General features: G+C 40.9%; 3 protein-coding genes and 1 long non-coding RNA gene across 4 annotated transcripts; 3 read left to right on the forward strand and 1 right to left on the reverse strand.

Annotated features, from left to right (window-relative positions):
- The first annotated feature begins 193 nt into the window (after positions 1-193).
- On the forward strand, positions 194-9,780 carry si:ch73-100l22.3. The gene is made up of 10 exons (XM_037279220.1): positions 194-733; positions 1,141-1,266; positions 1,614-3,672; positions 4,791-4,900; positions 6,180-6,281; positions 6,626-6,742; positions 7,290-7,388; positions 7,535-7,651; positions 8,284-8,366; positions 8,927-9,780. Exons 1-10 carry the CDS (start codon positions 611-613, stop codon positions 9,081-9,083), a joined length of 3,093 nt encoding a protein of 1,030 aa, XP_037135115.1. The 5' UTR covers positions 194-610; the 3' UTR covers positions 9,084-9,780.
- A 1,038-nt stretch (positions 9,781-10,818) lies between these two features.
- Positions 10,819-14,844, forward strand: sirt7 (sirtuin 7). Its single transcript, XM_037243242.1, has 10 exons — positions 10,819-10,972; positions 11,054-11,191; positions 11,414-11,518; positions 11,593-11,663; positions 11,765-11,837; positions 11,914-12,012; positions 12,196-12,432; positions 12,758-12,838; positions 12,954-13,060; positions 13,468-14,844. Exons 1-10 carry the CDS (start codon positions 10,868-10,870, stop codon positions 13,667-13,669), a joined length of 1,218 nt encoding a protein of 405 aa, XP_037099137.1. The 5' UTR covers positions 10,819-10,867; the 3' UTR covers positions 13,670-14,844.
- On the reverse strand, positions 14,593-15,573 carry LOC119119566. Its single transcript, XR_005097355.1, has 2 exons — positions 15,258-15,573; positions 14,593-14,770 (listed from the first exon to the last, which is right to left on the reverse strand). It is a non-coding gene; the product is annotated as an uncharacterized LOC119119566 (long non-coding RNA).
- An 80-nt stretch (positions 15,574-15,653) lies between these two features.
- On the forward strand, positions 15,654-23,779 carry pcyt2 (phosphate cytidylyltransferase 2, ethanolamine). The gene is made up of 12 exons (XM_037243493.1): positions 15,654-15,912; positions 18,507-18,595; positions 19,873-20,034; positions 20,104-20,255; positions 20,392-20,433; positions 20,522-20,660; positions 21,135-21,217; positions 21,320-21,397; positions 21,690-21,755; positions 22,002-22,067; positions 22,421-22,509; positions 22,612-23,779. Exons 1-12 carry the CDS (start codon positions 15,785-15,787, stop codon positions 22,709-22,711), a joined length of 1,194 nt encoding a protein of 397 aa, XP_037099388.1. The 5' UTR covers positions 15,654-15,784; the 3' UTR covers positions 22,712-23,779.
- Positions 23,780-24,107: the final 328 nt, after the last annotated feature.

The raw sequence follows: 24,107 nt of genomic DNA on the forward strand, positions 1-24,107 counted from the left end.
GTGTATTTTATGCAGAATACAAACTACATTTTAAGAGGAAATAAAATGCACCCGTTGTGACTGTAGGGGGCAATAGCGTGTTTGTATTAGCAGCACTCTCTTCTTCGCGCCTTACGAACTGGAGTTTCTGAAAATATGGACTTAAATGACTTTTTTTTTTTTAAATTGACACTCTAAGTTTATAACCAACGAGCGAAGCTAAAGTACTATTTGTTACGTTTATGTACGTGTAATGTTTTTGACGATTTTTGTTATTTGGTATAATAAATCCGCGAGCGTCCTGGAATCCGCTCCTGGATTTGCAGCTTTCTAAACTGTCAACAGTAGTACTAGTTTCTCCGGGAAGAGAGGCGGGTAAAACTGGCTTGCACAAATTGTGTTAACCTTATTGATGAAAGTATGGTAGATTATCTTTGACTTTTCCCCCCACCGGTCTATTGAGACCTGCTTGCTATTAAACCATTTTATGAAATAGCGTTGCATAACTATCCAGCAAGCTATTTCGCTAGCTAGTTAGATAGCTAGCTAGCAAGCATTTTCACGTCATCGCTTCCGTTATAAAAGATATAATCGCCTAATGTAATTCACGACCGCCTTCAGGAAGACTCCAATGGAGGACTACGATATATTTGTGCGGAATCGGCTGTCACATCTGCGGGTGAAAGAGGAGGAACACAAAAAGCCTGCGTCTTCTGCCATCCTCTTCTATGGGGCGCCCATCCTCCCCCCCGTGGTATGATCATTTGTTTCTACCAAGCTAGCACTAATTCTATTCCAGGTATTGAATTTGTTGCCTTTTGAGTACAATGAGACTTGTCACTATGGGTAGAAATTCTTGATAATCGACTCTTAGAGCTCACTTGTACTTTTTTGCCTTGAACATTTTCATGGGTCTGTCATCTATTGTGGATTTGGCCATTTAGCTCCTCACATTTGGACACGTGCATCCAAATGGTTACAAAGGTTCTTCCTGAAAATTCACCTGTAAGAAGGTATCCCTAACTTTTTATGAGTAGTATACACTGTGATCCATCTTTGGGTACTGAAGTGAGTTGTGTACACATAACTCAAATCATTGTGATAATGGTTATCATGTCTGGCAATGTGTCACTTCTCATGCCTACTTTCTGTTGATAACAGCTCACAGGCGAAAGGAGAGAGGAAATGCAGCAGCACAAAGAAGCAGCTCGAAATGAAGCTGCCAGTCGAAGGATGAAGGCTATTGAAAGACTGGCATATGTGCAAACAATTCTTCACAGTGTTCAGGTACTTGAAATTTGGCAATGTCCCTGTCACCACACTATGTTCCAGTACAGTATATATTGTGGCACAGATTTGAGCTGAACGATTTTATGAAACGATTGAATTGTGTTTTCCTGGCAGATATTGCAAATTCGATTAGAGGCTGTATGAAGGAGGTTTTTCAAGATTTATTAAAAGGGTTAAGTTAATAAAGCAAGACCAACTTCTTGCCATCGTACTTCTAGTACACACGCACACGTTGCATTCTGCCGGGGAGCCTTTTTCTTTTTTGAGTCAGGAAGTTTTTGTATGTGTGGCGTCTGGCCCATTGTAAATACACCACGTTATGTTTATTTTTTTTTTTATTACAGACAAGACATTCACCAACACTGGAGGACTTGCGTCAAGAATTGCAGGGCACCCCAACATCTTTGGATTCCTCATGCTCCAGTGCATCTAGTCAGCAAAGTATAAAGACTCCAGCAGAAATGAATAGTCCACACATTTGTCCAGTGCCATCTACTACAGATAGTGCCTTTTTCATCTCTCATGTGATTCCTCAACCAAGTTACAACGGAGGGTGCCTTGTTGAGCATCGTGAAAACCAACAAGCCTCTCAACCAAGCTCCTTTGATAGTGTGACTCACTGCCCTGTATCCTTGGGCTGCGTGACTCATGAAATGATGGAAAACACCAATGGTCTTTCAAAAAGTCTTGACGTAGGGAGTGTTGACCATACCCCACTGGGAATGACGAATGACTTTTTCCTTCACAAGACCCCAAAGACAATTGCCAATATGCTAGATATTATTAGCTACCCTCCCATAGATGGGGAGGAATTGGAGAGAAGTGGCCAAGAGTCATTCTTTTGTCATGATTTTATAACAATGAATGGCAGTTTTTGTACTGTATGTCAAAAGGATCCAGTGAGAGGTGATTATTTCCCTGGAGAGAAAAGTGGTAACAGCCAAATGGAAAGTCATGAGAGTCAAGATAATCTTCCCTCTTCTGTCGGCGTTAACATGAAGGAAAGCCAACAAATTAAGCAAGTTGTGGTCCCTGTCCTCTCTTTGGACAGCTGTAGCACTTCAAACAGTCCAGTTTTACCTCAAACACCAAGCATTGAATGTTCACCAACCGATCAGCTCACTCAGAGCAGCCACGGAAATGTAGAATCAGTGGATACGCAGTCGCAGTCTCCGAATCGGCCAAGCGTCCAGGACCTGCTGAGGAAATCTCAGGAGTACCGCATGCAACAACGCATGCTGAGGAACCAAGCCAAAAATGCGAGAATCCAGGAGAAAGCCCAAGAACCATCAACAGTGGAGGAGAAGAGCCTCTCTGATAAGGAGAACAATGAGTTTCACTATAAATGTACAGAGGGGAGAAAAACTAAAGAGAAGAGGTTTGTCAAAACAATGAATCCTACCGGCAAAAGATACAATGAGAAGAATCCAATTTTTCTGGATGCATTGATCAGCAAAAAGGCAAATCGTGATCCTGAAAGAGTTTCCCAACTAATCACCCTTCCCCACCCACAGGCCTTGTCGCAATCACAAACTCAAAAGGTACATCTCACGACAAGTGATCAAGCAATCGCGGACCCAATTACTTGTCTGGAAGGGCATGAAACCCATCACTCTATCCCAGTTCCTCATTTCTGCCCGAGTCCGGTTTACAATAAGAGCTCAACTAGTTTACCAGATGAAGCAGATCACTTTGGGGGTAAAGTTTTGATGAACTCAATTTATAGTGAAAGCCACAAGGCTGATGAAGACCAAAGCCTGCGACTGCAACATGATGTACCTAGCGGTATAGTCCAGAGTTCACAGCCCATAAACCAGCTTGAGTTCTGCCTGTCCAACTTAAAAGAGGTGATCTCTGATCTAGGGTCATCCCTCATGGAAATTGGAGGGAAATGGGAGGATGAAGGCAGTGTAGGAAAGCAAGACCAAAAGAATAATGAAGATCCAAATAGACAATCACTTGACTCTTGTAGTAGCACGCTGGAAAGCACAGATGTGCAAAGCAACAAAGTTCCTCCGATCTTGCAGGATAAAGAAAAAAATGTGAATGAAAAAGCATTGAACGTGAGTTCTCGACAGTTCGAGGGAAACAGACAGCATCAACCACCAAATAAATTGGATGAAGACAGTTATAGCTCCACTAATGACCTTTCTGTCAACCGTCGGTCGTTTGATGTGGACACACCCTCTGAGTTGTGGCTCCTCGAGGTTTCAGGATCCGAGCGGGACTCAGCCGTGCACTTGGATCAAGCGAACGAACTGACCCCTGTGACTGTGGCAGGTATTGAGGGCAACTCCTCCAAGGTCAAACGGAGACTACTTATGCCTATGGGCGATAACCTAGTCGCAGCACCAAGTACTGAAGACTTGTCAGAGGTCAACCGCAGCTGCAGTACTTCCAGAGGTAAGACCTGCATGTCAAATGCAGTGCTGCATGTATTGTATCAGACATGAAATATATTGTTAGCTATCTTAGTAAGGCACCTTTTGTTGACTAAGGTATTTATGCTGTGTCAGAAATCTGAGGGCCTCTAAGAGCCTGATACACCAAAATATCAAATAGCAGGCACTAAATGGTGTGTTCACTGTAATATTGGAAGTTGCATGTGCCCTACTCAGACTGCAGTCTTTTGCTAAGATCCAAAATAGTGTCTGCTAAACTGCATTCACTCACAATAATGGTTTGCAAGACCATCGAGAATTTTAGAGAGCACCATGAGCGCAAAATGAAGCTAGGAGGTGACAGTGAAACAAATATTTCAAAGAAGTTCACCAAGCATTACAGAAGCAAATATCGTGAAGGAGACTGACACTCTCTTCATTCCTCCATCACATTTGCAGTTTATTTCTGTAATGCTGTATTAAAGTTCCACTTTTCATGTAAGGTCACCAATTATTAACAGCAAAGTAATGTCTTGTATTACTGGGCCAACTTAAAAAATATACCAGCAGTTCAAAAAAAAGTTCATTGAAAAGAAGTGATTCGTCAGAAGGATTAGGAAAAAAAGGTATTGAATGAAACCGCAGTTGCCTGGTGACCACTCCTGGCCCATCTCTTGTCCCAAGATCAGATGGAATAGTGTCAAGTGTCAAGTCTCAGCATGCATGGATTAGCCATGGATCAGGAGGTAGAGCAGGTCATTCAGTAACTTGAGGGTCAGCCGCTCTGTCCAAGTCATGTGGCGTCATGTTCTTGGCCAAGACACTCTGCCTCCAGTGCCACTCACACTGCTTAACGGCAGGGGGGTCGAATGAGGTGGTGGTCACTTCCATCGGCCTGCCTCAGGGCAGCTGTGGCTCCATACGTAGTTTACCGCCACCAAAGTGTGAACGAGTGAGTGCATACATAATGTAGCCATTGAAAAGCACCTCTAACTGTCCAGAAAAGTGTTATATATACATAAATCTGATGTATTATTATTTTTAGTAGTATTACTATTATCATTATTAATAGATGAAGGTTGTTTTAATAACAAGCTTTTTTTTATTTTTTTTATCCCCTTTATCATTTTGCTTTTTCAGTGGCTTCACCAGGGAGTGATCATTTTGTGGAGGACCTAAAACAGGTCCACGCTGCTCAGGTCAGTGCCCTGCAAGAAGAGCACAGGAGACAGCAAGAAGAACTGTGCCAGGTAAGACTTAAGATATGTACATGATTGATTTTCAGTGTGGAAAAAAGGTGCAGAGAAAAGAATTTCTGGGTTGTACTTATTAGGAATGTATGGATGTCAAGTTGCATGAGCAAAAAGCTAGAAAAGTAAATCAAATTCTCCATGTTGAAACTACATATTTATTATACTGAATATAATAGTCACACAAAACTCCTTCATCTCAACAGGCCACTTCTTGCATGATGTTGCATCACTTTCTGCAGGTGTAATAGTTCTTCCTGTAGAACAGCCGTAAAAAACTTGGGCAAGGTCTGCGAGGGGTTGACAACAACATCATGAATGAATGTTTGGGCCATACTTTAAAGATTACAACGCAAAGTTTGAATGAAAATGTTCTCCACTGTGATTCACAGCAATCCGAACCTTCTTTTGAAAAAAATGGCATATGTTCCCGGTGACACACACTCAAAATGATGTTGCATTACCTGGTCAAGTCGTGGGCAGACTACAGACATCCGCGCATTACAAGAGACCTTCAGACTCTTTGTTTCCACGTAAAAAAAAACAAACCTTAAGGGATTCCAACTTAAATGTTTCATCACATCCCTAAGAGCTGATTGTACGTCCGGTCGCTTGTGTGTTGCCTGCTTGTGTGCACTTCAAGGGCGCCGGCTGTTCTTTGCCAGCCATTTCTCCAGCTTGTATCTGTGCATGTTCTAGTTCGATGTTCTCGCCCTATTAATCACGGGCTCTGCTTAATTGATATATCACACAACACAATGAACTTAAGCCGTTAAATAAAAAGGCTCCTTTTCGCCTCCCCTCTTTCCCCTTTGTGATTTGTGATGAGATGGGATGGCCACCTTTGCTTCAAGGGAGGAGGGGAACGAGGGAATTGACACAGAAAAGAAAAGGATCATTTGTTTAATTCATGAGTGTTCACCGTTAAGTGCCAGATCGTCCTGCCGTTGCGCCACTGCTTATGATCCCTCCTTTTTTTTTTGTATCTCATCCCTCTCTTTGTTTTGTCTCATGCCGCCTCTGCTGTCCTTTTTGCTCTCTGGCTGTATTATTTCTGCCCTCACCTGTCTCATTATCCTGGTCGTCCCTCTCCTATGCCCCATCCCTCCACTTCTTCCTCTATCCTCAATTAATTCCTTCCTGCTGCCTCATTTTCTCTCTGTTCCAATTTACTATTTGCCAACCTTGTCCACTTTTGCAAAAAAAATGCTGGTATTCACGCACGCTCTTTCTGTCTTTCTAAATTGTGACTTCATGTCTGCCCAACTTTCCTTCTTAGGCACTCGGAGTGCGTTACAGCCTGCTCCAGGGTTCGTTCTTCCCGTGCGCTCTGTCAGGTTCTCATCATGGAAACACATTGACATCTGCAAAGCTCTCTCAGGTATGACTCTTGGGTTTGTCACTGATACAAAATATTCTGCTGTTTAACACCAGTGGTTCTACCCTTTCCAATGAAATAGTAAGTTCCCCATGTTTTCTGTCAGTTCTTTTGAGAAGAAAAAATGCCTCGAAGGCATACCAATCAACAAGTGAGTGACAACAACCTATCAGTTGTTTATGATTCTGTATTAAAGCTGTGCACGTGCATGGACGCACTAAACAGATGCCAAACAGAAGACCTTGAGAGTCTGGAAAATTAATTGGTTGTCACTGATGGAATTAGCATTCTCCTCTCTCTTCTCCTCTTGCTTTCATTATTCACCCGACTCATCCGCTCTTCATTAGCCCCCTAGGCTGTACCTAGAGCACTGCCGCCACCTGCTGTTAGCTGCTGTCAAAGGCTATCTGACGCGCAGGCTGCTTCGGACGGAGAGAGTGGCGCAGCTGGTGCGCACTATTGGGGTGAGTAAAGTCTGCCATTGTGACACCTGCAATTGTCAAACACGGGTGCTTTGGTGAAATACCATTTTCACTTCAGTAGTTGTTGAAAGCGGACTGTCCACGTTTCACATCCAATTTTTACAATGTGAGATGAGGACAATGCTCTTATGGTACTAAAGACAAAGAACTACACAGCACAATGACATCACAATTGTTTATTTTTAAATAGGGCCTTAAGGAAATATGAATTCACTCAATTCATTAATTCATTCAAAATATTAACCCTAACCCTATTGCATATGTATATCGTGGTTTTCCTAACCCTTGGGCTGACGTTGTTTTGAGCACACATACAAATTTGCATCTTATAATCAGGCCTCTGCTGACTGTGATTGGATGATGGGGAAAATGCTCAAATTGGGCCCTATTATTTGTATGTGTGTACTCTGCTCAAGACTAAAGAGTACTGACAGCAAATGAGGCATTTAATTGAATTCCTTCATTATTAATGCGGTAGCGTAATTGAAATATTTAATTTCTTCTGCGATTGTGTGTTTTTTTCTTTCAGGACTCAAGACAATTCCTGCAGGCTTCCCAGCTGCCTCCTAACAGAGTGGATATCTGTAGCAAACAGGATCGTATCTTGCGGCAGAGAGTCTCTCTGCAGGTATTAAGTCAGCCACATGTTGCACCCATCTGTTGAGTTGCTTCCTGCCAATGTGCATTTATTCTTTAAATAGCAAGTTAGCAACAACAGATAGTTCTCACAAGTTTACTCAAAGAGGCGTCTGCTGTGTGCTTGTTTACTCCCAGCTGAGAGCAGCACGCTACGAATTGTACGATGTCTTCTTCTGCCTGTCAGTGGCGGAAAGGATGCACCTGATTAGTTCGGACAGAGAGCTGATCAAGGAGAGAGGGCTCAGGCGACAGGTAACACAGCTTTCAAGCCAAGTAGGAAACAGACTGGCAAAGTCACTGAATGTCTTACCAAAGAGTGGTCCCTTGACATATAAGTGCCCCAACTTAAGGTTATTAAGTTGTGAGCCAACCTAAAAGCTTTAAAGGCATCTTCTCCATTTAAACTGAAAAAAGACTCCAGCATGTTTCATTCACATGGATGCACATTTGAACCTTTGAAGCAGTATTATGCACTGCATTTATTGTCCTTAAGTTTCCGTGGACTATACCAGTGGTCCCCAATCTTTTTTCTGTCATGGACCACTTCATGGTCGTACAGATTTTTTTTTTTTTTTTTAATGGATTGGCCACCTTTTGTGGATTGGAGGTGCTGCCATACATTTCCTTTAGGAACATATTTTATTTTATTCTTTTTTAAGTCATGATTTTTCTGTGTGGTCTGATCTGAACTGAACTGGTGGTTGGGGACCTAACATAATAAAGCCTTTAAAAAAATAATAACTACGCCCACTCTAAAAACTAACCAACCTTGACAAGGATTCTTGTTCCATCTTTCATGTTTCTATGCATCTATACTCTATTTCAATAAATAGCATTTTTTTCTTTATTAAAATCTTAGAACAAAACTTTTTTTGTTTGTTCAGATAAGCCACACAAGCTGTCCAAAAGGAAGGAGTTTTCTGTCTGCTGCAACACAGAAGTCACTCATGAGGAAAAGAAACATCTTGTGAGTATTCTGTTGTAGATATCTGAGACGGAACCAGCTCATTTTATGAGACTTCTAACCAGCATACACAAATAATGCCAGATGGAATACACAGCTACACAATCTCACTAAAGGGAGTGCAGTGCACCCGTCATATTTTTGTAGGTATTCCAATCGAGCGATAACCGATAACGCCATGATTAAAACATGAGGATTTGTAACGCTAAGGAGGCACGTGATCAAGGATGGAAAAGGGCTTACTGGGATTGAATTTGAACTTTTTCCACTTAGAAGTGTACTCGCATGTTTTGCCTGCGGTTTTGACATTAATCACTGTGTGCTGAGTTATATTAACAAAGCTGTACACTAACTAGTTTATATTGCAGTAAAGCCACAGTTCTTGAGTGTTGTCCCATCAAAAGATAAAATATTTACAAAAAATGTCTACTCATTTTTGTAAGATACTGCATGTATTCCTGGGTAACCATGTGCAATCTATGCTTTTATGAAATAAAACGTTTTGTAGCACAGACAGAACCTTTAATCAGTTTTCTGAACCATTGCTGTCTTTTACACTCCAGGATCCAGAAGAAGGTGTCAGAAAGACGTAGGGGAGTTGTGACGCCTGAACACAAGACAGGATTCACGAGCAAGCAGCCACTTGAAAGCAAGCAAGGGCGGTCGAGAGCAAAGCCTGCAAGGAGCTCTCAGAGCTGGAGCTACTCCATATCCCGATGACACGTGCTCATTTAGACCCACTGAGAACTCAAGTTTACAGTTCTCAAATAAACTACTCGTGTCTTAATTATAAATTACAGGGTACTTTCGCATCAAAGCACTAAAATAGCTGAGTCTGGTTTCTGGAAGCCTGCAAATGGGCGCGTCGGATAAAAAAACACCAACTTCATCTAGCAGCTATGCTTGTGACTTCACCAACAGCCTTGGTTTCAGCAAATATTTGCTCTCAACATACAGAGGAAACCATTTTTTTTTTTTTAAAGATTGTTCCGTTTTTCTCATTTCAAGGTCAGCATGCCTTCTAACTAAGCAATGTCATCAAAACACTAATTCTTTATTTATATTGCTGTGTTTTGTGGTCCTAATTTGGATTATTATCCTTCAATAAATTCTCTCAAGTGTTGCCTTAATTATCAGGCCTAGATTATTGGGTTGCATTACATATCTACCAAAATAAAGCCACCAGGTTTGTTTGATGCAGTGTGGCTATATGTTATTTATATTTGTTGGAATTTATTATTAGTATAATGTTTTTACAACTTGACAATTGTATATGAGTTATGCGAAGTAGACAGTACCCTCGGGGCTAATGCATGGCATTTCAAGGTTGCGAATGGCATTTGCAATTGTAAATATTTGCCATCACACAGCACAAGAAGGCACAGTTAGTTACAATAAAAATGTTGAGTTCTACATTCATGGCCTCAAAGTGTTTCTCTTGCAAACGTGCCGTAATTATAACAATTGGAGCAATTAGCTAATTTGCTCAGCAGCAACAGAATGTGGCACTGGAAAACCTGCTAAATTGCTGCAATACTTAATTTGCTAAATGCTGGAATGATGACAGACAGATCTGTTTCAGACAATTTTTCATTTGCGGTACTTTCATCAGTCAGATGTTGACATACATTTCATTAGTATTTGGAACCAGTACATTAAACTATGACTTCAAACAGTACAGATGCAGTATTTTGCCACAAGCTTCTCACAATAATGGGCAGGAAGTTTGACATATTTCTACTCAGCGGAACTGAGCCAAGTTTATCAGTATGTTTCTTGTTGCCCTTTCAGCCCATGTTGGTACAGTACTCATTTCAAACATGAGCATCAGCATGCATGTTCCACAAGGCTTTTGTTCCTGGGTTGAAAGGCACATTTCAGACTTGCAGTAAAAGGCTTTGGACAAAAATTGGCCTGTCACTATGAACAATTTTTCCACGTCATTAACAAACAGGTTTCTAAAACGCATGAATGCAACATATTAGTGTTTTCCCGCAAGATATTTTATCCTCCATGCTTTATGTTTCAATCTCCTAATAGTTTAAAACCACACAACTGTTTTTCCACAATGCACACTGAAAGAAACATGCTACATTTACATATATAATAAGAATAAACAATTTTTTTCCAACACGTTCTGTTTTGTTACTGTTTCCCTCTGCTTACTTGTTATCCCTGTAGGTTGAAGTTTTTGTTACAATATCAATTGAAAATACAATGTGATAAAATAAAATGTGTCTTCTGATTTTTTTTTCTTGTTTTCCCAAAACATTGAATTATGATCTGGGAAATTATGCTATGGCCAACAATATGAACGAGAGTGGAGTACTTTGGTCACTACTGGTAATAGGACTTAATTGCGATTCCTAAAAAAAAGTTGTGCATACTCCGAAGCACAGGGGGGCGCTATCAGCTGGAGAGTCAACATAGACCAGAATCCGCCCGGTTGTAGTTAAAGAGAGCTTTGTTTTGAAAACACAGCCACTCGGCTGGTTAAACCCGTAATGGCAAACGAGCCGGACCGCGGTGTCTTTTCTAGGGCAGAGAGGAAAGCTTTACAAAAGGCAATGATACTGCAACGAGAAAACGAGAGGGAGAGCTTTAGATTGGTAAGATTAAAAATCTCCCATCTAACAAAATAAATCGGCATTTGTAGCAGCTCGTGGTTGGGCTTCTCTTTTGAACTTCAGGTTGGACGGATCCTTAAAAAACCTGAGGCTGAGAGGTCCGAAGAGGACACTTCCGTGCTTTTGCTACACAGAGACACGGTGGAGGAGCTCTGCAAAAGAAAGATCCGCCGAAATGAACTCAAGAGGAAGCAAGAAGAGGTAAGACAGTTAACAGGTTCCCACACCTTCATGACTTTTTCATGACATCATCCATTCGTGTTGCACGTTCGTTTGTTTGAAGATTCAAAATCCTCGATTTCGCTCTTATAGACTCAGCCACGACACTATAGACATGAGAGAGTTGAAAGGACCTAGCTGAAACATTTTTGTTGTGTAGAGTATTTTATTCAATTGTTTCTCCCTTTTCTTTCTTTCTTACAGGTGTTTGATACTGCTGATGCCCTGAAAAGTAAAGTACGACACCTAGCTGTGGCAATCAAACAAGCAAAACACTTGGTTCTTTACACTGGAGCTGGAATAAGCACCGTAAGAAACTCTCATTGTTCTTTGACAATTTTCATCTCCATCTTCTGCCTGATTAAAATGTAATTTAACGATAGGCAGCCTCCATCCCCGACTACCGAGGGCCGAACGGTGTTTGGACACAACTGCAGAAGGGCCTTGCTGTCAGGTGTCATGTCGATTCTCATCATTTGTGGGATTTTAATTGTATGCCATAATCTGTTTGATGGGATGATTCATTATTACCTTTTTTTTTGTCTTTCCAAACAGCTCGTCTGACCTAAGCAAAGCTGAGCCGACGCTCACACACATGTGCATTAAGACGCTTTATGAGGAAAGGCTGGTATGTTTAGCCTACGTGTACAAACGTGTAATAGTGGGTATTTCATCGATGTGTAAAAACGTGCGTGTTTTTAAAGGTGAAGCATGTTGTGTCTCAAAACTGTGATGGACTTCATCTACGTAGTGGTCTTCCCAGAGATGCCCTGTCTGAACTTCATGGGAACATGTTTATTGAGGTGATAGCATTGAGCTCCAAGAGGGATATTTCTTCAACAAATATTTACACAGAAAAGCTGAAATAACAGACCTGTAAAAATACAAACATATAATCTTTCTTGGCATTTTTTGGTATTTCTAGAATTGTCCCTTGTATACAATATTGCATTTCTTTTTGTGAAAATGCTACCTCTGTCTTTCAGGTGTGTACTCACTGTTCTCCAGTCAGGGAATACGTGCGTTTATTCGATGTAACGGAGCGGACATCCCTCCACCGGCATTGCACAGGCCGTAGGTGCTGCCACTGTGGCAGTGAACTCAGGGACACAATAGTGCACTTCGGGGAGCGAGGAACCTTGGAGAAACCTCTCAACTGGAAGGGAGCTGCAGAGGCGGCTAAGGCAGCTGATGTTATCCTCTGCTTAGGTTCCAGTCTGAAGGTAGTTCCTGTTAACCACTTTGCTCCATGTTTTTGTTAATTTTGCAGTGTTCATGAAATCCTGACATGGGCCTTATTCAGATCAGTTTTCAATTGATGTTATGACATGAGTTTTCATACGTAGCACTGTGAGTAATTTGCCAGTGACTTAAAAAAAAATTCTAGACCCAAATTCCTAATTTTCTTCCTTGTCCTACGCAGAGCTATAATCAATATATTTTCAATTTAAAACGAGTTTTTTTTTGTAAAACATTCAATTTTCACTGTGGAATACATTGTGGTACTTTGTGTTGCCATATCTATGATCAAACATTTTGTCTGTGTAGGTGCTGAAGAAATATGCTTGTCTCTGGTCCATGAACAAACCAACAAGCAAAAGGCCCAAACTGTACATCATTAATCTCCAGGTACAGTATTGCAGATAACATGTAATATACTGTCATTGGTCTTCAGCTGAAATAATAGTACTGCTGCACAAGTGCGCTCATTGAAACCTAATACTGCACTTCTCTTTTGTTTTAGTGGACACCAAAAGATGAATTGGCTATAATAAAAATCAATGCCAAGTGTGATGATGTCATGAGTCTTCTCATGGAAGAGCTTACGCTCCCAATTCCTGTTTATGACAGGTATGTCTCGACATGTCAAAACAAATCTGCGTTCTGTCGTCAATGGTGGCTCACCAATAGAGGGCGCTAGGATGCCACCTTCGCCACCTTGAAATATTGTTTCATTATGTGTATCTGGTTTTCTATGTGCAGGCTAAATATTGTAAATTTTGCTGTTGAGTTACAGATAGGCCTGCTCTTTAAAAGTGATCCTTTTTGGATGGTTTAAGAATGGCAGTTGGTACTGTGACTTTATGGCCAGGTCATGAATTGAATGGCATTAGCTGTTACTTGTGATGATTTTGGCAAGTTTGAGTTTGAACCCAGTGCGATGCTGGATTAACATTGTGTTTATGTTCTTGTAACTTTTTAAAAAGTCACACAGAAACGGCAGTAATTAGATGAACAGTTTTGTTGTGTCTCTTCAGGGCAGAGGACCCCATTTTCAGCCTTGCTGTACCTCTTCAGCCTGAGGATAAGGACAGCCACACCCGTGCGGTCATCGCTCCTCACGTCAGTCCCAATGACTCCTTCAGTAACCCCGAGGAGGCTGCAAAAGCTACGGCGGTTCAGGGTGGCTGGTTTGGAAGAGGCTATGGCAAAGGGAGGAAGAAGAAAAAAGCCGCCTAGATCTGAATTAAGGACAAGAACATTGCAGAGTACCTGTGATGCATCATTTGGTGGACAAATTGAGGTGCTACTTTTGTTTACTACTTGTAATGTAGAAAAGATTATCATGGAATTTTGATTTTGAAAGGTGTATCAATACGTTGATAAAGCATCAGCTATTTATAAATGGCTTAGTTTATTAGCTTAGTTTATTATTTGGGGGTAACTTTATTAATGTGTGACACAAGCTGCTTTCAGCATGTTTACATTAAAGTTGGTGAGGTGTTGGTGCTCTGGTGGGACCTTGCGCGGCAATGGATGTCATGTGTCATGTGACAAACTGCTTGCTCAAAGTATTATTGGGACTCTCCTCCCTGTGTTGCCATAAAGTGTGGCACAATATTGATTCATTGCAGCTATATGTTATGTCTGTTGTTTGTACTTGTATCACGGCAGATTAAGTTTCTACAACCACCAAACCAAGTAAACAAGTCCAGTGCAAAGTCGTCTTTTACCGGAAATGTAATTTTTAAGTATTAATATTGCGTAAAATGATGATAGCTTCATTTCAGTAAGCAATGTTCATAGACATTAGCGGTTGTAGTGGTTCTTTGAGCTGGTAATACATGTTGTTTCCAAGTGGTAAATTACTGCAACAAACTTTGGCAGCTAGTCCAAGTTTTCTACAAACATTTTGTGTAAATAATTTGTAAACTATTTTTTTTCTTTCATCAATGAATGTACCAACTTTCCATATAGTTTTACTTTTTGCTGATGGCATTTGAATTGTCGTTTACTTATTTCGTGACCTCTCAGACCAACCTTATTAAATGTTGATCTGTGCTGATTACATTCTATTTTGATGGAATTTAAAGATGTAGAGGTTCAAGACAGAACTATAAATTACAATTTCTATTCATGGTTAAGTCTCATGGTAATTACTGTTTTTTGTTTTTTTACTGCATTGAGGTTGAAGTACATTACGCCCATTGATTTGTCTCAGGAAATTGTATTGTGTATCATTTACCTCGAAGGTTTTGTGGGGCCAAAGTAACTAAAGCAAGTGATGGACCACTGTTAACACTTGTGCCACAGTTCCATCTAATATGTTATGTCTGTATTCTGCAAAAAGAAGATGAAAACATGGTTTGTGTGAATCAATAAAACATGCTTTTTGCATTGTTTTGTCAAGAAAATATCCAATACAATTTTATTTAACTAATAACTTACAGAGGGATAACTCGTGGAACTGTTGAGCAAATATAGTTTGCATCCGAATAATCACAGTGATACGATTTCGTAGGAATGGCACAGTCGGTGAGGGTCTCCAGTAGCTTTATTCCACTAAACCTGGGGTTTTCAACTGGTTTTGTCCAAGGGACCTCCATTATAACCAAGAAGCAACTCTGGGACCACTGCTTTGGCAGAGTATTATTTTATTTTGCACCATAGGAGGCTATTTATTTGCATCTGTATGTCTAATTTGGGAATGTCAGTTACATTTGATGTAATCTGGATGGGTAAATTTGACAGTAGATGTGCAAAGATGCAAATTCATTCAAGAGTTGCTTGGCTACAACTCACACCCAGTCACTCACACCACACTTACCTCACAAGTGACACCCAGTCACTTCACACCTGACTCACTCGTATAAAACAACATTCTTATGACTAGACTCGTCTACTCTTCTTTCATATGTGACGCCCCTTTTGTATACAATTCCAAGACAAATAGTCTTGGCGTTCCAAATGCCGATGGCGAACATTTTGAGCTCAATGTATTCGTTGTTTTGCAAGTCGGCTTTTTCCGTAAAGCTGGGGACGTGTAGAATATGAACCAGGTGAGAAACTCAACTGTAACCTGAAGAAACCAACGTCTTCACCTATGCAAAACGGAGGAAAACATTGCCACCTATAGGCGACAACGCGCAATTGCGGTATAGGCTACTTCGAACCACGTGATCGATCAGGCGTTTCTGGAGGCGTCGTCCGACTCAGTGACGTCACTGCCCTAGAAGAACCTACCAGAGGGTGTACAGTACCTGGCATAATCCCCGTGAAGACAAACCCTATCGTGAGTGACCGGATTAGCTACTATTAATTTATATTACATTCTGTGTGGAAAACTCAGTTAAAATGATTAAAAACGGCCACCACGACACGGAGGGGCAACTTGGAAAAGGCGGCCGTTGTAGTCTGACCACAGGTTCAGAGTGCAGCCCGGAGAAAAGAAAGCGCGTTGTCCGGCTTTGGTGTGACGGCTGGTAAGTACATTGCATGGTACCTCCCCGTTATGTTTTACTCCGTGAAATTATCTCCACGCATATTGCAGGGTTGTCAGGACATGATAGATGATTAGTAGTCACGATTATGCTTGGTAGCATGCTAAACTTAGCCGCTTGGTACACGACGTAAATAAGATCAACATGTCATTGTTTGGGATCATCGAGTAACATTTATTTTTACGATCTTGGATAGAAACGCCATTAGCACTGGTTAGCACATCCGCCTCACAATGCAGAGGTTTTGGGTTCGATTCCGACTCCGGCCTTCCTGTGTGAAGTTTGCATGTTTTCCCGTGCTTGCGTGGTTTCCTCCGGGTACTCCGATTTCCCCCCATTCCAAAGACATGGATTGTAGGCGGATTTAACGCTCCAATTTGCCCGTAGGTGTGCGTGTGAGCGCGGATGATTGTTCGTCTATGTGCCCTGCGATTGGCTGGCAACCGGTTCTGGGTGTACCACGCCTACCGCCCGAATTCAGCTGGGATAAATTCCACCGGTGCCCGCGACTCTCGTGAGGATAAGCAGGTCACACCTTGGACTGGTCGCCAGCAAAATCGTAGACCACAAATAGATGAGCAACCATCCTCACTGACACCTACGGACAGAGTTGTCAATGAACCTATCTTGCAAATTTTGGGAATATGGGAAGAGTGATCAGTGATCACTCGAATAAAACCCACCAAAAACAGCGAGAGATCATGCTTTCGAGCCCAGAACCTTTCAACTGTGATACAGATGTGCCAGCCACGTCTGCACCATGCTGTCCCGTTTTAATGTCCATCCAACCCCTATGGACAATTTCGTCATATGTTTTGGAATGTGAGAGGAAGCACAAGCATAGAGAGTATATTCAAACTCGTGCCATGGGCTATTACAGTGATCCATCGCTACTTCGCGTTTCGTTTATCGCGGCTTTACTACATCGCGGATTTTTTTTCCAAATTTAAAAAAAACATTTGAAAGTCAAAATAAAATTTCTAAATTGAGCAAACATGTGTCTAACCTTTAGGGCAATGTAGAATTGCTCCAAATGTTCGTTTACATGACTTTGGAAGTCCGTTTTCGCGTGTTAGCACGATCGCGAATTAGCATCATTCCGCTAACTCGTTAGTCTGCCCAGTACTTCTTGTTGGTGACCGTACTTAGCGGATTTCACTTATGGCGGGTGGTTTTTGGAACCAATAATCCGCGATAAACGAGGGATTACTGTACTAACCTACACAGTAGTATTGTTTGAAAAAAGAAATAAAACAATACATTTTGTATGAAAAACACTTCTAAAAAATAACAAAAATCCACATAGAAGAAACATTATCAAACAACCCTATGTAAAACAATAATTTTGTGTGACTTGTGCCGCGGCAACCTCCAACTGCGGACCCCCTTTATAAAATGCAGTCTATAAATACATTTGTTCAATCAGATGCTGCTCAAGTAAGTTTCGGACAGCATGCCTGACACGTATCTGTGTCTCTTGGTATTTATAAATAAGAAACATATTGCCCAACAGACTTGTTGATTTAGAGTTGGAGTAGAATGACCTGTTTAGAGTTAGCAAGACTTCACAGAACATATTTCTTAAATCACTTGCTTGTTAATTCCTGGCAATGTACAAAGTGCTGCTGCTCTCAAAAATGAACACAGATTTTGTGATATTTGTGGATTTTTTTAGAGTAAATGGCACTCCAGGCTTTGCTCATTTGTATTATTGACTACTCTGGTCTCTTCAGCAAGTGCCAAGCGTAACGTGATCCATATCCGGAGTCTTATCAATAATTTATTGTATCTTATCACTAGAGGGGAAATTCAGGTGAAGTGTTCAGGTTAAGTCTTCCTTTACATAGATAATAATCAGTTTTGACTCTGTTTAATATTGTGCCTTGACCTTGCATAGATAAAAAACTACACTGCCTGCACTGTTGAGTGAGTTGTTTTTAATTTAATAAACAGTATTTTAGATCATACTATTAGTATAAACTTAAAAAGAAATCTTTTCAAAGGCATGATTTATTTTTTTCAACACTTAATACACCGAATGTCACGATTGTGAAAGTGTACTTAATGAAGTGGTTTGTGAAACACGCATAACGATGACATTTATTTTTTCTTTGCTTAGTTAAGAGGTAAACATCGTACCTCTAGTATGTCACCATTCTTCTATTAATCTTTGTCATGTGTGCATGCTCATTTTACGGGGTTTATGTAATATTTTTGCAAGTCTGCTCTGTTGTGTAATGTTGCAATAAAACAAAGTGCAAAAAGTCATTCAAAGAGCTGAGCAGTACAAAATAAATGACGTAATTTGACTCATGTACTATCTACTATGAGGGGGAAAAATAAAGATCAATTCATGGATCACTTCAGTTTGCATCTTAAAGTTATATTTTAGTTTACATTTTAGAAAATTTGAATGGGAATTTTTCACAATCATTTAATTGATTAATCAATGCTTCTGTCTCTCCTTCCTGAGTAAATTCACAACTTGTAAAGGGCAGCAAGCACGTATTTTCTGTCACTTACTATGTGGAGTTTTTCACGCTGATTTGGTTTGTGCTGCGGTACTCTTTTTGTAGTTATGACATGGTCCACTATGGTCACTCAAATCAACTGCGGCAAGCTAAAGGCATGGGGGACTACCTTATCGTTGGAGTGCATACAGATGGTAAGGACCCGATTTACAGATTGCACACACTTGATTTCTGTGTTGTTTTAGTCTTTGGTCCATACTTTTGTTAAAACATAATTTACAAGGGCTGCTTTGTATTTTATACTACTTAGTGGTGAGTGGCTGAATGAATTAATAATTTGAAGGTCACCATAATATTCAAAGCAGCTCTTAATGAAATGAAAAGAGTGAGCGGCTCAACATCAATTCAAACTGCAAACGTCAAAATAAATTAAAATGATACAGCTTTCAAATGGGATGTAATGAGATTGTGAAGATGAGCCTAATGCTGGGTGATTTTTAGGACCGCAACTAACGATTACTTTAGTAATCGATAGGTCTGTTGATTATCCTGTTGATTAGTCAATGAATTGGGAAAAATAAAACCTTAATTTCCATCATTATTTCAAAGCAGAGAACCTAAATTAATCTTGATTCAGGTAATGCTTTGGTGCCTAGCATGTTGGAAAATTGTCAAAAATGTTAATCATCACTTTCCAAAGTAAAACTAATGCTTTATTTTGATTCAATGCAAAGAATATTGGTCTGCTTTTATGGAGGAGATTGGAGAATATTTAATGTAGATTAGCTGAAATTCTGAGGATTTGGACAATTTTAATTGGAAGAGTTTAACTAAACATTTGATTATAAAACAATCGTTATCTAATGATTTAATAATCAATGCATTGTCGATTATTATTTTTTTTTACTTTGCAGCACTTCTAGTGATGTTTATTTCTGTATCTGTGCCTTCCTGCCAACATTTTTCAAGATAGAAAGAAAGTGAAGGTCTTGCTTTACTCTGTGACTGCCTTTGCAGTCAAGTTGAATTGGTGAGTTTGTTCCCGGCGGCATGTTGGTGCACTGGTTAGCACGTCCGCCTCACAGTTTGGAAGGTGTGGGTTTGATTCCACCTCCGGCCCTCTTTGTGTGGAGTTTTCATGTTTTCCCCGTGCCTGTGTGGGTTTTCTCCGGGCACTCTGGTTTCCTCCCACATCACAAAAACATGCATGGTAGGCTGATTGAGCACTCCAAATTGCCCGTAGATGTGAGTGCGAGTGTGGATAGTTGTTCATCTCTGTGTGCCCTGCGATTGGCTGGCGACCGGTTCAGGGTGTCTCCCGCCCACTGCCCGATGACTGCTGGGATAGGCTCCAACACGCCCGCAACCCCCGTGGGGACAAGCCGTACAGAAAATGTGTGGATGGCTAGTTTGTTTCCTGGGACTTATATATGAATCGTTAATATTGCTGTATATATTTTGCCATCAAAAGCGGAAATCTCCAAGCACAAGGGCCCACCGGTCTTCACTCAGGAAGAGCGCTATAAAATGGTGCGGGCCATCAAGTGGGTGGATGAGATCGTGGAAGGAGCACCCTATGTCACCACGCTGGATACTCTGGACAAGTACAACTGTGACTTCTGTGTGCATGGAGGTACAATAACCCTGTTGTCACAATCTTCTGCCATGATGCCAGCAATTAATTTGGCCTGCCCCCCAACAGATGACATCACGCTGACTGTGGATGGCAAGGACACATATGACGAGGTGAAGCGAGCAGGACGTTATCGGGAATGTAAACGCACGCAGGGAGTGTCCACCACAGACCTTGTTGGACGTATGCTCCTCATGACCAAATCACATCATAGCAACATGGTGAGTTTGCATTTGCAGACCTATAAAAAATAATCTGAAGGTGCAAATAATATGTGGACTGGTATAATGTATGTTTGCATTGTCATCATTTACTGTAGATAATAAGATAATGTTTTTTTGTAACCATTTTCTGCAGGATAACCCAGATTATCAGCAGCATACAGACAATTTTGGGAAGGTACGTCTGTTATTTTTTAATTCCATTTTAGGTGTGAGTTATATGATAAAACTTTGTCACAATAACATGTTGTCTTCTTGAGTTACAGGGCCCCAAAGGCCACAGTCCATGGACGGGAGTGTCTCAGTTCTTACAGACGTCCCAGAAAATCATCCAGTTTGCCTCAGGGAAGGAGCCTCAGCCCGGGGACACCATCATTTATGTCGCCGGGGCATTTGACCTTTTCCGTATCCTTGTGTGTTGTTTACAGAGCAGCTACAAGGAAACCATCAACTTTTGAAATGCTTTTTATATCAGCCCCTGTGTGAACATTTTAAGTATGCCACGCTGGCGGAACACACACAGCTTGATAACACGTTTCCTGCAAAGTGATATTTACTGAAACCAGCAGGAACACATTACTCGCATAACTCAAATCCGCCAGTCAAATATATGCCAAGTACTGCATTTAAAAATGTGCTTTTGAATGAGAAGTGATCAGGAGAGCAATTGGGGTGTTTGACTACAGTATGGACACATTTTTATGTCTTGAGCTCTCTGTAAATGGGCATCATTTTCCGAAGGCTGCCTACTTCAGAATAGTAAAAAAAAGAAAAAGTTCAATAGGTGTAATCTATTGCCGTCTGCTGGATATGTTGCATAACTGCTCCACTTGCCACTAATGCAAAATAGCTGTTGCCTTTACTTCTGACTCCCGGCAGACATCGGCCATGTTGACTTTTTAGCAATGGTCTCCAAGCTGGCAGAGAGACCCTACGTCATTGTAGGTCTACATTTTGACCAGGTATGTCAAATCAGGCACATCTTTGCAAACCTACCACATAACAGATCCTGTTTCTTGCCATAGCACCTTTAAGCCACTGATACAACTCTTTATTTTACTCAGGAAGTGAATCGGTACAAAGGAAAGAACTACCCAATCATGAACGTCCACGAGAGGACCCTGAGCGTCCTGGCCTGTCGGGTAGTAGCACAAACACACATACACGTTTGCACACATTTGCGCGCACACACACACGTGCACAAACACGCTAATTGTCTTAGTCAAAGGGTTGTAGTGTCTCAGGTCCTACCCGGCTTTCGGTTAGCTGCCCTTCAGCAATGAGAATCCGTGTTGTGATTTACACTCAGTCATAACAGTTCTGCATGAGCACAGCTCATACCATTGCGTACTGTACTGTATGGATTCATTCATTCTTTTTAAAACTACTACACTGGTGTGCACTACCTTGACAGTTGTTTCTCCCTGTGTGCAGTATGTGTCAGAAGTGGTGATTGGTGCACCCTATGCAGTGAGCAGAGATCTACTGGATCATTTCAAGGTAGGTGGTTTTGGTTTTATATTTTTTAGATATTTATAATAGAACACAACCTATTTTAAAACCAACTTGAATTTTTCAACTACATTCATCCCCCATTGGGAAAATCTTATATAATAGCCAATTAAGCAAGATATGATTATGTGAGGATTATGAGTTTAAAAAAATACTTAATATTGTTTGTATTTGGAATGTTGGAGGCTCTGGTTTCAAATGTTTTCATTTTAATTCAACAATATGCATTTGCAGGTGGACCTGGTTTGTCATGGCATGACCAAAGTATTTCCCGACAAGGATGGGTCGGACCCCTACGCTGTGAGTACAGATGCATTTTGCATCAAACCCAAGTGGATTTTTGGGATTTTGTCATTTGTAATTTGTTATCATTTAAAGGGAAGAATATTTATTTTTGCTGGAGTATATTCATGAGTGACATCTGTCTCTGGAGCTGATACAAGTACAGAGACGAGGCCTTATTCATTCAAATCTACCCACATTTGTTAAACTCATAATGCATTATTGCAGGAATTTTAATTACTGATTCGAGTGGAACTCGTCAGAAATATTTTCTAATTGTGATCCTTTAGGCAGATGGCATGACTTGGTTAAAGACCGTAGACCCTTATTGGTGGCAGACTGTGGTAATGATTTGTGTCTTTTCATCCCAGGAGCCCAAGAAAAGAGGGATTTTTCGGCCCATCGATAGTGCAAATAGTCTCACCACCGATGATATCGTTCAGAGGATCATTGAAAACAGGTCACCCTTTCATTTTCGTGCTTCTCCCACTCATTTCCAACTGCATATATTTGCCTCTGGTGAGGTCCTGTTGTGTCTGATGGTCATCGTCCCCCTGCACAGGCTGCAGTTTGAAGCCAGGAACCAGAAGAAGGAGGCCAAGGAGATGGCGGTGATTGAGGCCATGAAGAAGACAGAGGAGCAGAGTGAAACGGTTCATTAGAGAAATGGCACTCTTTAGACTCTATTGCTTCCGTATGGGATGTACTGGCTCTAGTTCGTTGGCGAGCTGACCCATGGTGGAAGATCCAATCTGTCTCAGCAATTCACAGCTACAGTCCATCCAGCTGGTTCCAGACACTTGTTTGGGAACAGAATGCTCGTTTGTGTCTCTCTGCTGCTTAATGGCTTCTCTCTGTACTCTGCTTCAGACCTGTTTTAGAGCAATATTTTAATCCTCAATTTGTTCTTGTAATCACACAGTACATGCCCCATGGCTGTACAAGTAGTATGTTTCATCTCAAATTTATTCGAAAAATATTAATTGACACTTATTTTGGAACGTTACTTTTTTTAAAATGGTCTATTTTAGACTTTTCATGGATAATGTTTATTTTAACACAATAAGAAGAATAATGGATTTTAAATTGCTGAGGATTTTGTCAGTCTTAAGCATCTTACACAGGATACATTTCTTTAGAAAGAGTCTTGTGAATATTATCTTATAAACTGGATCATTAACTACTAAATTACCTGAAGAGCTGTGTGAACTTGTATATCGCTTTTCTACCTCTGGTACTCAAAGCGCTTGACACTGCTTTCTCGTTCACTTACTGATGATATATCTTTGGGTCTTTGGGTTTTGGAAAAGCGCTATACAAATTTAATGAATTATTATTATCAGGAGCAACTGGTGGTTGAGTGTCTTGCTCATGGACACTTTGATATGGTCACAATGGCAGAGTATCAAACATCCAACCTCTGGGTTGGGGGACGACCACTCTACCACTGAGCCATGCTGCATTTGTGTGTGTTGTGTGTGTGTGTGTATGTGTGTGTGTGTGTGTGAGTTAAATACAAAGTTAAAGGAATGTTGCTTTCAATGCTTCATTCTTAAAAGGTATAGCAATTATTAAGGTTATGTAAACTAATTAAAATGTTAACTCCGTGGCTTCAGTTTTTCTTCTTCCCCAGAGAAATGTGCTTTAGAAAATAAGACTAAGAAATACTTTTGTTGTAGAAAATGTCTGCAAGGTTTTGCATCTTGCTGTGATAAAACAATGTAAACTAACTTTATTTGTCAGACAATGTATTTCTAAAGCGTGCTGGTGAACCCTGCAAATGACAGAGCTCTTTGTTGCAAGCTCTTTGTTGCAAGCTCTTTGTTGCATCAGCGTGCATCACGACCCAGTGAGTTGGTGAAATGAGGCCACGGCCGGTCCAAACCTGCCAAATGTGATGGGTGCGGTTTGGTAGTGGCTGCTGGCAAAAAACACAAACTGTCAGCCTCATTATAAGAACAAAGAGTTGCGGAAGAGCTTATGTCACAATAATGGCATGGCCCAGCTGAGGGACACCAAAAACCTGACGCTGTAGAAACCCTTCTGTTTGTGGGTAAA

Source organism: Syngnathus acus, chromosome 1 (genome assembly GCF_901709675.1).
Source record: "Syngnathus acus chromosome 1, fSynAcu1.2, whole genome shotgun sequence".
Lineage (NCBI taxonomy): Eukaryota > Metazoa > Chordata > Actinopteri > Syngnathiformes > Syngnathidae > Syngnathus > Syngnathus acus.

Bases quoted from the DNA above. Each gene is read 5' to 3' on its own strand.
- si:ch73-100l22.3 (XM_037279220.1), top strand. From the start codon at position 611: ATGGAGGACTACGATATATTTGTGCGGAATCGGCTGTCACATCTGCGG. The intron at 7,389-7,534 runs GTATTAAGTCAG...GTTTACTCCCAG, and splicing joins GGCAGAGAGTCTCTCTGCAG to CTGAGAGCAGCACGCTACGA. The intron at 8,367-8,926 runs GTGAGTATTCTG...TTTACACTCCAG, and splicing joins ATGAGGAAAAGAAACATCTT to GATCCAGAAGAAGGTGTCAG.
- pcyt2 (XM_037243493.1), top strand. From the start codon at position 15,785: ATGATTAAAAACGGCCACCACGACACGGAGGGGCAACTTGGAAAAGGC. The intron at 20,661-21,134 runs GTATCCTTGTGT...GACTCCCGGCAG, and splicing joins CGGGGCATTTGACCTTTTCC to ACATCGGCCATGTTGACTTT. The intron at 21,756-22,001 runs GTAGGTGGTTTT...ATGCATTTGCAG, and splicing joins ATCTACTGGATCATTTCAAG to GTGGACCTGGTTTGTCATGG.
- sirt7 (XM_037243242.1), top strand. From the start codon at position 10,868: ATGGCAAACGAGCCGGACCGCGGTGTCTTTTCTAGGGCAGAGAGGAAA. The intron at 10,973-11,053 runs GTAAGATTAAAA...TTTGAACTTCAG, and splicing joins AGAGGGAGAGCTTTAGATTG to GTTGGACGGATCCTTAAAAA. The intron at 13,061-13,467 runs GTATGTCTCGAC...GTGTCTCTTCAG, and splicing joins CCAATTCCTGTTTATGACAG to GGCAGAGGACCCCATTTTCA.